Below are 17234 nucleotides of genomic sequence, written 5' to 3'. Positions count from 1 at the left end.
ATATTCTGTCTGTCTGTCTGTCTGTCCGTCTTGTTGAGCGCCCAGATCTCAGAGACTATAAGAGCTAGGGCAGCCAAATTTGGTTTTCAGACTCATGTGATATCACACTGCTACAAGTGTATTTCAAAATTTAACCCCGCCCGCTTGCCCCCCTTCCTTCATTCTTGAGGATAATAGCCCCATTTCATCATGCTGTGGAATATCACAGTAAGTACTGCACAGCTCGGCAATTCTATGATCATTTTAGGGGAGTTGAAATTGTGGCCCGGAGCTTTCTTTTGCTTTGAGATTTGGTCTCTATTGACCCTTGTGACTTCTCCTGATTGGAATAGGATAGGCGGGGTAGCTTCGGGATTGTTGGTTGGTGGGAGCACAAAGCTATTTGTTGCTGGGTCTGGTTTGAAGACGTTTTCTAGATAGACGGCAAATGTATTTGCCTTCTCTTTGTTGCTGCGAGCCCACTCTCCTATTTGTGTACACAAAGGTGATTCACTCTCGATTGGTGTCACCGTCAGGACGTGATTAAAATACCGGCTTTACTAATCGAAGATCATGAAGCAGTGAGCTTTCATTTAACAAGGGGCAGAATATGCCGTTCGACCTTGGTACACTGTATGATAACGGCTGACCAGAGTAGCTTTCATGAGAATAGGTTGTTTGGAAAAATTTGGCAGAGAGATCGGCAATTGCCTGATCATTGTTTGCTGACATATTGAGAAATGATAGCGAGGATGGATGTGCGCACGTTCTACGCTTACTATTTAAGAAGCTGTAAAACTGTTTAGGGTTCTGTGAAATGCACCGAGAATCAAAATTTTAATAGAATTGAGCGTTAAGAACGGAGAAATTTGACATAGCGAGAGAGAAGAGGGAGAACCAACTTCTCGAAATTTGTTATAAAGTCATGATTTTAAGTTTTTTTAGACTGGCTTTAGAGGCTTCCCAGATCTAGCCTCTTGTCCGGCTAAACTCAAAATTTTCTGCCTTTCATAACGTCAGTGCACATGAGGTTATTAAGCTTCGTAAACTCGGCCTTACGATAGCAGCTGACATGTTCAGATAGCCTACCCGCTTGATCTAATACAGTAGGTCCAATATCGACCTAGATTTGGATTGTAGGATGTTAGGAGTTAGGAGGTATAGTTAGCGGAAGGAAGCACAGATCAAGCAATCGACCCAAGGAATTTTTTACATGGTTGACTTGAGACAGGGATAGGTCTCACAAGCCGTCGATAAAGTCATGTCATGACATAGGCACAAGGTTATTAGATTCGTTTACCGAAGACCTCACTCTTTTCACACTCTTTATTAATGACCTGCCTTCAGTATTAACAAACTCTCTCATGTATGTGGATGATGTTAAGCTCTGTGTCCAGTATAAAGTCATTTCATTTCACTCTTGTTTGCAATTCGATCTCAATAGCTTTCAGTAATGGTTTTGTGCAAATGTGGTTCACTTAAATGCCTCGCAACGCAAAGTAATGACATTTCATCTCATCGCTCCAGCCCCTTCTTGACTCCTTACACCCTCTGCGGTGCTTCTCTTGAGAGAATTACCTTGGTTGATGGTCTTGGTGTTAAACTAGACCCAAAATTAAAGTTTTCTGAACACATTACTACGGTGGTAAATAAGGCCATGGGCCATGACCCCTTTATAACGAAGACTCTATATGTTGCTTGTTCGTCCGATTTTAGAGTACGGCTCTTGTGTATGGTGCCTCTAGTACAAAGTACACCAGGACCGTACAGAATCAGTCCAGAAAACCTTTTTATTTTTTGCTCTGCGTGTCTTTAGCTGGAATGCAAGTGCACCCTCGTAGATTGCTTTTAATAAATGTTTCAAACTTAGTTTCTGTTTGTTTGTCTGGACGTTGAAATACAATGACTGCACCATCAAGTAGTCCATGCGACACCAAGCCGAAGCCTGTTACGCGCGGAACCCAGGCAGAAACGCAGCCCCTCCTCCCGCCCAACCGACCGAAGGGCGCTGCCGCATGACGCTCGACGCGTGTTACCAAACCGATATTGAGCATGCAGGAAAGAAAGGTTTTAGACTAACAGTCGAGGAAAATTAGAGCTAAACACAACTCAAGGAGCTAAACATGCAAAGATAGCTAAGACTAATTACGTAATAATTACGGGTAAGGTATGTTAGTATTAGTGATTTACGTACAGGACGGTGATTAGTTGTGGATATTATATGGTAGATGGAATTGAAGTCCGAGCATAGGACGCTAAATGGTTCGTGCAAGGAATAATTTGATCTACAAAGCGGAAGGAATAAAGGAATAAAGTTTCTTGTAGGTCTAATAGGAATCGTACGTTACCCTTGATCAGGTTGTGCATAAAAATCACCCCAAGCATTTTTCTACGACTAACTTAGGTTGAAAGGTTTATTAAAAGCAATCTAAGAGGGTAACATGGTGGTCCGACGGAGTTGCCTTCAACGGCCGATATATCCCCACGAGAAGTTGGATAAGTAAGGATGGTCACATAACCTCATACAAGTCTCACAAATATTCTTACCGCAGTATTTTCTCCTGCTCTAACCACGCGACAATACAAAAGTGCAGCTTAAAATTTAGCGGCAATTCATCGCGGACGAAAATATGCCCGTTCATTCCACGTCTCAAAATCCGTACATGTCAAATATACTAGATGTACTAAAATACCTATTGCTACAGATTACCGTTGCGCGACATCCCCGACCCTGTGAAGAACAGTTTCACTCAAATCCAAAACCGCCAGTTTGGACACGGGACGCATCATAATCCTGGATAGGCCGCCGTCGTTCACTCGCACACTAGCGCGTCTAAAGGCTCCATCAACTCCTTTGTAGACCTCCTCCACGATGCCCTTACGCCACTCTATTCACGGCAAGGCTGGATCACATGAGAAGACCATGTCACCCTGGCTCCTCTGAGCAGATCCTTTGGCGTCAGCGGGGCTTCCTGGTCCGCCTCCACCGGCAAGTGGGTACGCGGACACGAATTCACGATGTTCTCCGCCTCGATTAGAAAAGTCACCAGTACGTGATCCCTCGGCGCCACCTCCTCCAATGTGTGGCGCAGGACCCTCTTGACGCACTGCACCATGCGTTCCTAGACTCCTACTTCAGATGAATTCACTGGGCAATTGAATACCCATTCGATGCCTCTGCTCGATAGCTCATCCTGGACCATCTCCAGCTCCCACGAAGTTCTTGCCGTTGTCGCTGCGCAGTCTATGTACTGGCCCACGAGAACAGACGAAATTCCGTATCACAATTATACAGGAATCTGTCGACAGGGCGTATGCCAGTTCCAGATGAATCACCCTGGTCGTGAAGCATGTGAACAGGGCGACCCATCGCTTCTCCTTGTGACGCGCCATTGTCACCAGCTGTGGTCAGAAGGTCAACTGTGGTCTTCAACACAAGAATGCCAGGGGATCGAACGTAGACATGACCAAGCTCAAATACTCCCTCTTGCTAGAAACTCGACCGCCGTTCAATACGCTGCTTGGTACTCTAAGATACTTCACATTGAACCTGAAGTCATCCGTGGCTGCTTGCCAACACATTTCCAGAATCTTCTGTTCAGCCTCACCCCATCCGACGCTCTCGCCTCGTCCTGGTGGACCCAATGCAGCCTCCACCATGGGTGAGCTGGATGAAAATTGGCATAGCTCGAACCCAGCGTTCGCATTTTCCTTAACTCGGGTAGATACGCTTATGGCTTCGGTCTCGGTAGCGAAACTGTCCACATAGTCATCCACATAATGACAATCGATGATGGCCTTGACTGCTCTTGGATTCGAATGACGAAACTGTTCAGCATTTACAGTCTTCACGTAATTCGCTGCGATTGGCGAGCAGGCTGCTCCAAAGGTCATTACAATCATCTCGTAGATGTCAGGATCACTCCTGTCATCTCCATCTCTCCACAGAAAGCGTTGGGAACATCTATCTTCGGGTCAGATCGAAACTTGGTGGAACATCTCCTTGATGTCGCCACAGACTCCGACGGCACCTTCTCTAAAATGAAAAAGCTCAGCTGGCAAGTGTTTATAACGTTGCGGCCCTTTGCCCAGTGCCGAATTTAGTGATGTTCCACCAACTCTGGCTGCAGCGTCGAAAACCAGCCTAATCTTTCTCGGCTTATTTGGGTTTTCTACTCCAAAGTGTGGCAGATACCATAGTCTGCCACTTTCCACTGCGACCTCATTAGGCTTCAACCGTCGAGCGTATCCTTTAGGTACATAATCATTGATGATCCTAGTGTAATTCTTCGCGAGCTGCCCGTTGCGTTTCATCTTCTTCTCGACATTGACCAACCGCTTGCACGCATGTCATAGCTTTGTGGCAGCACAATGTAGTCATCCTTCCAAAATAAACCTGTCTGGCAACGTTGCTCCAATCTCACCGTGGTATCTTCCAATGTCTTCTGCGCCCACACGTCGTCACTGCCGGCAAAAAGCTTCACACCAAAGTTCTCGAAATCAAAATAGTCGTCATCCAATAACACAGCTAGGAAGCAGGACCTCGGCGAAGGCGTAGTTGATTATCCACTTGTTGGCCCAAAGACAACCCAGCCCAGCTCGGTTGCGGCCGCATACGGTCCCTCTCTGGCATACTGTCTCGTTGGAATTGGAAATCCCAAGTGTCTGTGATCCAGTCCAATGAGCAATTTCGGCACCACATTGCTGTAGGGCCTCATTGGCAAGGAATCCTTATGCACGCCTTGGACATCTCGTCAGTGTACAGTCTGCATCGGCAGGCTCAGGTTCGAAACGGAATACACGTTTTGCAACGCATGGCGAATGGGCTTGCCTACTCCACTGATTTGCAGTCTTACCACATTGGTAGGCTCCCTGGCGGATCTACCTCCAAACCACTGGATATTAAGATGTCGACGCTCGCCTTGCACGCCCAGCTCCTTCCTGAGTTCGTCGTCGATCATCGTGACAGATGAACCTTCATCCAGGAGTGCGTATGTATCCACCCGTCGACCAGCTCCGTACAGCGTTACTGGCAGTATACGAAACAGCAGGAGACCTCGTTCTGCGTCGACACAATTTAAAATCCTCTGTACGGGCCCTTCCGCTGCCTGCGGCACCCCCGCGTTTCGTTGGCTGTAGCTTTTGTCACTGTTTCGTTGCGGCGACCTTCTTTGCTGGTCGTCCGCACCATGCAGCAGACGTTGAGGCCTCTTCCGGCATCCATCTCCATGCTTGTTGCAGGAGCTAGGCATTTCACCACTTAGTAGGCATGAAAAACATAGTCGATGCCTCCTCACATGTCTCCACCTGTCTGGTGGCGAAGCTCCGTTTAAATAACTGCAGTCCTTAACTGAATGTTGTCCTCCACATATTGGACACCGTCTGAGGCGACTGTCTTGATGCTCGGCTCGGTCTTGGTCGATGCTTGCATGCAGCAATCGACTCCTTGGTTCTTTCTCTTCGACGTGCATGATAGTACACAGCACGTTGGCGTACTCCATCAACCACGAACTGAAATGGACAATGGTTGGAAAAGGTAATATCAAAGCAGCATGCCTTGCCCACTCCACCCGTTTGCTTGTAGGGAGCTTGGACACAAGTTCTTCCATAAGGGTTGGGTTCCCCAAATGCTGATCCGTCTTCGCTGACTGCAAGAAGCCAGTGAGATTGCTCACACGAGGTTCTGCGAGGTTCTGCTCCGAAATAGGAGGCACCTCTCGAATTCCAATTAGCTGACTGCGTATAAGTTCCTCCGGTCTGCCATACCTAAAGCGCAGTTGCTCGACTACAGCGCTGACGTTACTTGGATGAATCAGGAGCGACATAGCGGTCTCACGGGCTTCATCCATCAACGCCTTCATTAAGCGTTGCTTATTCTCCAGATCAGTGCAATTATACGCGTGAGTGGTTTCCGTAAATGCATAAAAGAAGATCGGCCAATCTTCTGGCTGACCTCCAAAAACTGGCAGATCGGGAAGCTTTCTTAGCATATAGTTTCCACAGCTTCCATTCGGGTTCGTCTAGGCGTAGGATCCCGCTAGTGGAGTCGGCATTATGACATTACGGATGCCTACACCCGGCGGCGAACTCCACGCGGTGCTGGTTGCACAAAATGGCGTGAAATAGCTGCTGCTCATAAGCAGTGATGGTCCGCTACATAATGGCGGCTGCATACATGCTGTAATGCTCGCACCGACCCCGTTATGAGGCATCAGATCGCTACTCATAGAAAATGGCGTATCGCTCGAAGATGGCGTCAGCAGTGACGCCGCACTACTCACCCCGACATCACCCGGTATTACGGTTTCGGTGGCCGTGCTCACATTGTTCCAGGCTCTTTTCCTTTCCAGCTCCTTCTCCAAGACTGCAATTTTCTCCAAGAGATCTTGCATTGGAGGTGGCTGGTCCTGTCCTGCTACTGAAACTCCAGCTGTGGTCGTAATACTTCCAGGTTGGGAAGCTACTACGGTAACAGCAGTGTTCTGGCTAGAAATCAGCGGCGCCGACGTAACTGTTATTTCGGCTTTGGCGGCTTCTTTCCTGCCCACTACTTTCAGGTTGGGAAGCCACACTCATTGTTCTTGGAGTCGCGTGCTCCTCGTTCAACCGGTTACTTCGCCTGGGAGAATATTGCATCCTTCTATTCTGCCCAGTACTCCAGCTAATCGACGCTGCCTGCGTCTGCTCTGGGTCGCTGCCTGCGGCCCGTCCAATCTACGCTGTCCGCGTCTCTGACAACTCTCTAACTTGAGGTGGCTGACTGCCTGTACTCAAGCGCAAGTTGCCGTTGCAGTCGACTTGCCTAGGACTGCGATCATATCGGTGGTCCCACGGAGTTGCCTTCAACGGCCGATATATCCCCACGCGATGCAGGTTTTTTTCGTAAGCCCGTTCTATTCTGAATAAGTAAGAATGGTCACAACCTCATACAAGTCTCACAAATATTCTTACCGCAGTATTTCCTCCTGCGCTGACTACAATAAAAAAGTGCAGCTTAAAATACGGCGGCAATTCATCGCGGCCGAAAATACCCCGTTCATTCCAGGGCTCAAAATCCATACATGTGAAATATACTAGATGTACTAAAATATCTATCGCTACAGATTACCGTCTCGCGATACTTAGTTAGTCTTAGAAAAATGCTTGGTCTGATTTTTATTCCTTTGTTCTTTCTTCTTTTTAGATCGAATTATTCCTTGCATGAATCGTTTAGGGTCTTAGGTTTGGATTACAATTCCCTCTACCATGGATATTACAACCATATAATATCCACCACTAATTCTTTTCCGCTTCTTAAATCACTAATACTAACATTCCTTTACAGTAATTAGTACTATTTCTTAGCTATCTTTGCATGCTTAGCTCTTTTAGTTGTATTTAGCTCTAATATTCTTCAAATATTAGTCTAACCCCTATCTGACCTGCATGTTCGCGATCGGTTCGATAAAACGCTTCGCGCGTCATTTGGCAGTGCCTCTCGGTCAGTTGAGCGTGAAGAGGGGCTGCGGTTCTGCCTAGGTTCCGCGCGTAACAGGCTTTGGCTTGGTGTCGCATGGGCCACTTGATGGTGCAGTCATTGCATATCAAATTCCAGACAATACCGGCGGCTAGCTGAAGCAAACTTAACTGCTCGCTCTTTGCCTGGCCAAAAATGGTTCGGTATGCAACATATTTGGCGATAGTTAAGTATGGCACTGCTCGAACTGATTTCGGTTACGTTGGCCGATCCTAGTTTCATCAAAAGTGGCAGATGCAGAGCGCACTTTTTGAGGCAGAGCACAGCAGCGCTACCGAACGCTAGCGTTTACATAGCTCTGGTTGGTCTTATACAAATCTATGCTGTAATTCTGTTCTAGTTATGTAAGAAAGTCCTGATTATACTCCCCCCCCTTGGAAGCTATTCTTTCAACTGACTCCCTTTGCTGCCCAAACAGGACGACATTGTTTCCGCAGAGGTTTTGCGCGGACGTACGGCACTTCGAGCGCTCTTGCAAAAGAGTTAGATACTCTTGTCGCCAAATTTTCAAAATGTTTGCTGCAGTTGAGTGACCCGCTGCCCATTGAGCTTCGTTAGGCCAGGCTTAAGGATTGTCTCATGTGCGCATTCCAAAAGCAGATGAACATTTTCTAAAATCGAGAGCAAAGTGCGAGAATTAACAATTGAAGTGATTTGGCTGATTAAAGTACGCAGCTCCTCGAAGCTAAGGACGGATGGCCCAACTTTGAGGTACAGGTGATGATTTGCAGTCTTTACGGCTGCTTCCCACAATCCGCCAAAGTGCGGAGAGCGCGGCGGTCTGAAATTCTAGTAGATCGAGTCAGCTAAACAGAATTCATAAGCCTCCTTCATGTGCGAGTCGCTCAGGCAAAACTTCTTTCTAAAGGCTCGATATCCTTCCAGAAAGATCCTCCTTCGGAACAGCTGAATGTGTCGAATTAGAGGATGCTTCCTTGCTGAATATCCGAAACGGTGTGTAGGCATTCTGGCCTAAGACGATGAACAAATTTTTGCATGTAGGCGAATGTGCGCTGCATGCCAAAGAACGAGTTTTCAAATTTGCATCCGTACGTGAGATCAACATGTGGAGACGCGATCAACTACACTCGCTTCCGAAGCTCTATGGTCGGAGTTTCAGAAACAGGAGATACAGGCCACTCACCCTTAGAGCCGACTGCCCTTGCCTGGACATGACATATATACATGCTTCCATGTTGGCATCACAAAATCTGTGAACCTCTACAGCCATACGAGAACGATGCCAAACTGTTTATCAGGTCAATCAAAGTTTAATGCAACGCTGTGGGTAGGCTCTCATCCTAATCCAACTGCTCTCTCCAAAGCTGATGAAGGAAGATCTTGCACCTGACAATAACTGGATTAATCAACCCAACAGTGCCGTAGTGACGCGCAATCGTTGATAAAACCGACGGCGTCCAGCGCAGACAAAGCCAATAGCAGCTGATCCGACGCAGGGTCCCACGCTAACCCAAGGTTTTTGTTATTTCGCTGGCATCATGAAACCTTAGAAATTTCTCCACGTCGTCTTCTGGGATTCCCTGAAGCACTTCCTGGTTACTAGAGCGCCATCTCCGAAGCTTGAAATTTCCGTGAGACAGTAGACTTGAAGTTTTGCGCATTTTTTCCATGACCTCTTCAACTGAGCTACCCCGAGAAATGAGATCATCAACGTAAAACTCCTGCTGCTGCTGCTCACCCTCGTCGATGGCCAGCTGGAGCATTGCGCGGACAGCTAAGAATGAATTAGCCCTCGCACAGTGGGCAATATGGCCTCGCAACGGTAAAACGGTAAGATGTGATTTTCGGATGGTTGGTCAACCAATTTTAGATCCGCCGTCTCTCCATTGGTTTTTACAACGCCGACCTATTGACAAAAAAATAAAGGATCCTGTTTGGTTACGCTCCCAAAATAATCCGTAGATCATAGTCAGTGGTGCAGTAGTAGAGTAAATATATATTATTGTTCGTCATTTATAGTGCCCACTGCTTAACTTTATAATCTACATACATATGTAGATATTCATGCTCCCGCACGGCAGCAGCCTATGTATCCGTTCTCTTTCGCCTCTTCCTCTCGCTGCTTTCATTCTTTCCTTTGTTTTGCCATCGCTCTCTCTATCTGTCGCTCTCTTGCTCGTATTAGGGGAACGGGCAATTCTGCTCGCCTGCTCCTTGAAGTCAGTCTGTACCTAGCACTCACTTCTCACATATCGTTGACCTGATCTTCAATCCGACACAGTCTTGAACCGGCCCCGCGTCTTCAATCGACCCCGTCTTGAATTGATCAATCGACCCATCGTGAACTCTATCAAATCTATCACCTTATGAGTGATCACCTCTCGACGCCCTTACAGATATCAATCCCACTCAGGGAGGACTGGGAGAGGGGCGAACCTGGACCCGCAAATGCGGTCCACATATAAACTGATGGCTCAAAGTTAGACGGCCGTGTGGGGGGTGGCGTCTACTGTAACGAGCTCAACATTAGTCATTGTTTTAGACGCCCGGATCACCGTAGTGTGTTCCAAGCGGAGGTTGAAGCAATAAACGAGGCTATTTCTATCGTCTCCAAACTTTCTTTAGACAGAGACTCAGTGTGCGTCTTCTCAGACAGCCAAGCAGCTCTCAGAGCACTTGGCTCAATATCGTCGAACTCAACGACTGTCAACATATGCCGCAGGTCTTTTAATGAGACCGCAGAGCATTTAGATCTCCCTTTAATATGGGTCCCCGGACACAGGGATATGCACGGGAATGATGTGCCGACGAACTAGCCAGGCAAGGTATTACCACACCTCTCCTACCGGAGAAGAAGCAAGTCGCGATGCCTTTGGCTACGTGTAGGCTACTAATGCACGAAGCCTTCAAGCTAATTGCCGACAGACGATGGCAGCAAACCATCACCTGTAAAACTTCCAGGTCGATCTGGCCAAGTCGATCGAAGAAACAAACTCAGCAGAGTACAGTGCTCTACCGTCATCCGAGCCATCACGGGATACTGGCAGATCGGCACACACGCTACCAGACTGTCAATCCCTCATAAAGACTTCTGTAGAAGCTGCAGGGACGAGGAGGAGGAGGAGTGGGTCCCCCACTACACTACAATAAACTGTGAATAAATATACTGAACAATCATCGTCTCCATGAAAAATCGTCTACTGAAAAAAGCTCAGTAGCTAAACAGACCCAGGATACCATAAATTTTCTAAAGTCTAAAATTCGTGGAAAAAACCGCACAAAAATCATAATTTTTGGATTTGAAAGCTTAATATTTCCCAGACGAAAAGCTAAAAAAGCAAAGAGTTTGGGTCTTAATTATAGCTGCTTCAATTAGCTTTTAAGAATGACAATGTTCATTACAACCAAATTTAAGATACTTGAGTTATTTGAAAAAAAGCAATACTAAAAAAATACTTTAAAAAAAATCCTGACATAGACAAAAAACCATAACAAAAAAAAGTTTGGTTATGTCAAGTACTGTTATAACCTAAACGATAGATAGGCACGAGTTTTCCTCAAGAAAAAAAAAACAATTTTATTTTAAAGATTTGGGGCTTGAGGTAAAAAAAATTTGATTTTGTCGAGTAGTGTAATAGGCTGACAAGAAAATCGTACTACATATCACAGGATATTTTTTTCCTGGTGATAGAATGGATATACCTGATGGTATTTTTAATGATTCTTCAACTTTGGAATTGTTTTGAAAATTTATTTCGTTTGGTATGGTTCTATTTTGAGAAAAAACCGTAGCATCTATTTATATTTTTCGTTATGTCGCATAGGCAGAGGGAGCGCGCGGGGTTTCAATTCTCTTTTCGCCTGTGCCTTGTCTCTGACCGCGACCCCGCTGCCCAAAGGCTTCGTCTGTTTGGCAGCGACGAGACGAGCGAGCTCGAGACAGTGCCGCACAGTGGGGCATTCGGCCATTTAAGCTGGCTAAATTAATAAGTGAATAAGAGTTCAATAAATTTTTTCACACTAAAATTATCTTTGAAATTAAATTTTTGAAAGGTCTAGAAAATTCTCTATTAGAAGCGTATATTCATTTTATCCAAAGTTCTGGGCTGAGTCCCCACTGTGCACATACACAACTATTTTATATTTTTTTATAGTGCATATGTACATATGTATATACTTATATATTTTGGAAAATTATGAAACTTCGCAGTCACGTAAAGGCTGTTTTAAAATTTTTTAAAAAGATTTAGGTGATGCCTAAATTGAAATTTCTAAATGTGATCTACTTAACCAGGCCTACAACCTAATTCTTGTCTCGTTCAAACTACGAGTAAACAACAATGTGAAAGTGTTTACCGGGTCTCTTCAGTCAGCCATGCTAAACTGCTTCAGTCTGGAGAATCCGATGCTGCGATAAATTATAGAGAAATTTTATTTATTTTGTATTTATTTATAATTACACTATCCGACACCAAATTTTTCTGAAAGATTTTGGATGCAGCTAGAAATTAACAATACAACTTTTAAACAACGGCAAAATTATGTATCAATAGCTGCCAGGGCTTTCGGCTCGAAAAATTTTATTGTGATCAGTTGTTTATGTAATATGATTATTGATCCAAAAAATTATAAATTTGCTCTATTTTAAGTTTCGTCCTCCGATGCTACCATTTTTTTGTGGTTTAAGGCTCAGTAGAAACCAGAGAACTGCAAAAATCACATTTTTTTTTATTTACTCATGAGCTTAAGTTTTTAATCACATGCAAACGCTCAAAAATACTCAGCGTTGAATAAACTCAGCTTGCGCTGTCAGACGCTTCGTTCGGATGACTTTCTTGGTTAGGGTGTTTATTCCTGTACTCATATATAATCACTCAAAAATACTCAGCAGTGAATAAACTCAGCTTGTGCTGGCAAATGCCTCGTTTGAAGCCCTAGGGCTTACACGCATACATGCAAAGTCAATGCCGACGGATTCGACCCGAAGAGCCGAACGGTGCAAATTTCCAGCTGAAGAGTTCTTCGGACACATGTGCATGTCTGTGTGCCGACCGCTTCTTCCCTTGCATAAAATCATACGAGCTGAGTTTACTCATTTGCGTCTTTGCTCATAACATTAGTCAACACGACAATAAGGCTGTGGCCCAAAATGACTTTTTCTTATAGATCTCGCGGTTGAAAATTATTTAACAAATTATGGTTTTTTTTTATGGTGTAATTTTTTTTAAGGATTTTTTTTAAATCTGGTGTTTTTTAATGTTTTTTTCAGAGGTAGTGCTTTTGTTTTTCACATAACTTAAGTATTTTAGTATTTTAGATTTTAATGAACAATACCTTAAACGACGCTTAATTAATGCGTCTATCTAAAACTAAAACTGTTGGCCAAGAATTATTTTCCCGAGTTTTTAATGTCGAAATTTCGAGAAAAAAATTTGAATTTCAAAGCTAAATATCTTCCAGGCGTTAAGCTGCAGATACAAAGGGTGGGATTTATAGCAGCATTTGTCAGCTTTTTAGAACTGCAAAGTTCTATGCAACCAGATATAATATACTTAAGTTATGTTAAAAATAGAAGCACTACCTCTGAAAAAAACCATGAAAAAAATACCCGATTTTAAGAATACTTAAAGCGCTAGTACTCAGATCGAAAAAAACACCTAGCGAACAGAAACAGAAGTATTTGCTTGTTTTTTTGGTATGTTTTGACCCACCTCGAAAAATATATCAATTTGATATCTTTTGCCAGCAAACACGAAGCAAACATTGCAATAAGAGAACAAAAACCAAATGAAATATTTTATTAATGAAGACAAATAGAATCTAATTAATGCAGCATTATATAAAGAACAATTATATGGATATTATAATATAATATTTTTATTAATTTTCATAAATATAAAACATATATTGCTTTCAAAACAGTTTGTCTTCACGGTGGTCGGCACGGGTGGCGTCGCCATCTGCTGCTGCTGATAGTCAGACACATTACCTTGCCAATAAAATATTGGGGAGCCCAGGATATGCCTGGGGAAGAGCGGCCCCAGCCGAAGAAGTGCATTTTGTTAACTTAAAACAAAACCAAGCAGCGGTCTGAGCAGTGTAACCGTTCGGAATGCAGTGCACACCTCTGGTCACACCACTGGTCGCTCGAAAAATATATGACATCTGTTGGCTAGCAAACAGGTTTTCGATCTAAGTACTAGGCTTAAATAAAAAATTACACCATAAAAAAAAAATAAAGTACTACAAAAATTTTAAAATCCCGAAATCTATCAGAAAAAGTCAGTTTGGTCCACAGCCTAAAGAAAAAGTTCAATTTTGTTGAGTAGTGTAATCAATACTATCATTGCTGAGCCGAAGTGGTGATTTTTATGTGTAAACGTATCCCTTCGAGAAGGGGGACTACTAAAAAAAATTGCGGTAAGGCATGAATTAATTTATTATGTTCATTTATGTTTTCAGACCCGCGAAAATTTTGAAGAAGCTCGGGAAAAAGTGACTGAACTTAAAACCAAGTACATGGAAAAGCGCACGGTAATTAAATAAGATAAGCTGAAAGTGTCATCAAAAAAAAACCTCTTCTCATTTACAGAAGCCTGAGGAGTTATTCACCAAACGTGGCTATCTATTTTTAATGGAAAAAAGTAAGTTAAAATAGTAAAATGTAATTTTAAAAAAGCATACTACTAGTTACAATACTATTAATCTCAAGGTTGTCGAGCATTTATGGATCAGCACTTCTCAGTTTAAACGCCTGTAAAATCTTTAAAAATGAGTCAATCCTTGTAATTTTTTTGGTAATATATACATTTTTGTTTATATCAAAATTAAACTTAACAATATTTAGCATTAAAAGAAAACTTCTTCACTAAGAGTTTTAAGTTTTTTCAATATTTTTAATTCATAATTTTTGTAAATTGTTTTGTGTTTAGGCCCTTAGCCGTTATCACACTCTGAATACGTTTGGGCATACTTTCGACTAAATCTGATATGTGTACGAAAGGTCACATGTGCCACTTAATCTGCACGCGGACCCACCCATAGCTTATCCAATCCCTTCGGTGCAGACTCATACTTTTTTTCCAATCGTTTTTTAAGCAGAACCCATTGATTTTCAATGGGATTTAGATCTGTGCTTTGGGTAGGCCCCTGCATTAAATGAACATTTTTATTAATGAGCCAATTTATCAGGATTTTGGCCGTGTTTTTCGGATCCCCGTCGTGCTAAAAATTATCTCCAAAATAAGAAATTTATATACTTTATTCATCATTTTAACAATGGGCCAGTTTTCCCGTACGCTAGTAAATGAGTGTGAAGAGCTTCACTTGATAGACCTGACAGCGGCTTAAAAAGCCTTAAATTTTGCAAAGAGCACAAGAACTGGAAGAAGGTAATTTGGTCAGCTGAGACCAAAATAATCAGTTTTTAGACTGATGACACCATTGAAAATCTATGGGCTCTGCTTAAAAAACGATTGGAAAAGTATGCGTCTGCACCGAAGGGATTGGATAAGCTTTGGGTCCGCGTGCAGGCTGAGTGGCGTATGATACCTGTCGAAAACATCAGATTTAGTCGAAAGTATGACTAAACGTACTCAGAGTGTGATAAAATCAAAGGGCCTTTACACAAAACATTTAAAAAAATTTATGAATTCGAAAAATTGTAAACGTGCAAAAATTGATACATTGACTTTTTTTTAAAACTAAAAACTTAAGTGAAGACAATTTCTTTTCATGGTATTTATTGTTTTTTTTTTTATATCTATATAATTAAAAAATATACAACAAAAATATAACAAGGATTGACTAATTTTTGAAGATTTTACAGAAGTTTAAACTGAGAAGTGATGAACACGTATCCATAACTGCCCGCCATTGTAGCAGAAATCAAAAAAACATGTCGTACAACTTCTATCATCCATAATATGTTGGTCTGTTGTTCGTTCTATGACTGATGGTAAAACTTGGAGTATAAACTAATTCGATATCAGTTAAGCTGGCATGACATTTTAACTTTCGGCTTGCTTGATTTTCCAAATTCGTTACTTTCCGCCTAAGTTTGTTCGTCACAAACAGTTCTCGAACAGCTTCCAGGGTAAGGGGCCAGCCTCTCCAGGTTAATAACTTTTAGTCTCGATCATCGGTAGTCCTTGTTTTTATGCGATACATCACGTATTAATTCGTTTAATGAGCGGTGGATTATAAAGGAGCACAAAGTCAATATCGCGATATCTTTCATCCTACCCTCGTTTCCAAATATTGAAACTTTTGCCTCTCGAACGGTGCTTCTGAGATGTAATATCCAATTTCCCTGTGGATTTTCTTCGGGGGTCCTTTTGCCATAGTAAAACGATCGGAATGACGAATCACTGATCAGGTATCATGTTTTTTAGCTTTGCTGAACTCTTATGATTAATTCCTTACCAGTATTATAAGTATTATTATTTTTAATATTATTACTTTCATTTGATTTATATTTTGTCTTGGTCTACATATGGCCATTGTCAGCATTCATGATCACAGCGTTGACGTTATTGTCTTGCAACCACTACATGAAGTTGGTGGTCCTGCTGTCTTTATCCTCTTGAAGACTTCCTGTAGTTTTAAAAATCATTTTCCATGAGAATAATAGATTACTATTGTAAGTCTCGGCTAAAAATTGTATAATTCGATTTATCTGCTTCGGGAATTCAATTTGAGCACCTCGTTGACTTTTCAAATTAAATCACAAGAGTCTGCACACAAAATTTGGTTGCTCTAGTCCAGGGGTGCCCAAAGTCAGCTTACGGCAGAGCACTCACCAATACTCTCAAACAAAAACACAAATACGAATAAGGGAACAGTGCAATCTCGAAGAAAAGACAACAACAAAATCATAACAAAAGTCGGGTAACACCAATCAGAGAAGAGGCAAAACCGGTTTTTGCTGGACGGATCGCATACACACAAAGTTGTTTGCATATGTTGGGCTTTCGGTATGGTGGTACACAGCACAAACTGTTTATGCATACAAGAATTGGTTTCCTATGCTGAGGGCAATTACAAAAACAAAAGGGCTCGCAGGGCAATGGGCCTGGGCATCGCTGCTCTAGTCTCTTAGAACATGGCGTCAAACAAGACGGACAGACGTCTGTCTTTTCAGTAAGTATTAATTAAATATAGAATTTTATTATTCAGTTGTTAAGTTATTGAAAGTTTTTCAAGATTAGTAATGATGGGATTTAAAGAATGGTACGTTTCTTGGCTGTCTTTAGAGCAGTGGTCGACACGCACATATTCACATGTTATGCAGTGTGTTTGTGTGGGTATACAGCTGGCAAAACAGAACATTGTATTGGTACCAACCACTGTAATACAAATTTACGTGAGCGGCAGCGCAGCAGCAGCGCCTTTTCCGATTTCTGAAGGGACTAAAAATATGTCTCAAACATCTTCGTTTTACCTTGCTCATGATATCTTGAACTTTAATTTTTTTTGTTTTCTTTGTTTGTAAACTTTGTGGGTCAATTGGCAGACAATGAAGTGTGTGTAAGATTCTTTCCAGGATATTTTATATTTTATGTTGGTCCTTGGCTTGTATGTTGTCGATATGTATATGATAACATAAATATATATGAGCAGTTACAGGTAATGAAACTTTTTACCATTCTTTATCTTATATTTTGTTCGGTTTTTTAAGTGCGAAGTTAAAGCACTCTTGTAGCGCAGTCGTATAGTCGCGTCGAGATACTTTGCAAAGACTATTTTCAACAAGATAAACCTATTATGGCTTATTATT

The 17234-nt window shown here is 42.6% G+C and overlaps 1 protein-coding gene across 8 annotated transcripts in view; it reads left to right on the top strand.

Moving 5' to 3' along the window:
* Positions 1-17234, top strand: part of LOC111076104 (rho GTPase-activating protein 26) — a 147517-nt gene that overhangs the window by 86753 nt on the left and 43530 nt on the right. For all 8 annotated transcript variants that reach the window (XM_022369743.2, XM_022369736.2, XM_022369739.2 and 5 more), the window contains 2 exons: positions 13919-13990; positions 14049-14100. In XM_022369743.2, coding sequence (XP_022225435.1) covers positions 13919-13990; positions 14049-14100 — 124 coding nt within the window. The remainder of the gene's footprint in view (positions 1-13918; positions 13991-14048; positions 14101-17234) is intronic.

Source organism: Drosophila obscura, unplaced genomic scaffold, assembly GCF_018151105.1.
Source record: "Drosophila obscura isolate BZ-5 IFL unplaced genomic scaffold, ASM1815110v1 contig_87, whole genome shotgun sequence".
In the NCBI taxonomy this organism is placed as follows: domain Eukaryota; kingdom Metazoa; phylum Arthropoda; class Insecta; order Diptera; family Drosophilidae; genus Drosophila; species Drosophila obscura.
This window is presented reverse-complemented; position numbering and strand designations above follow the sequence as displayed.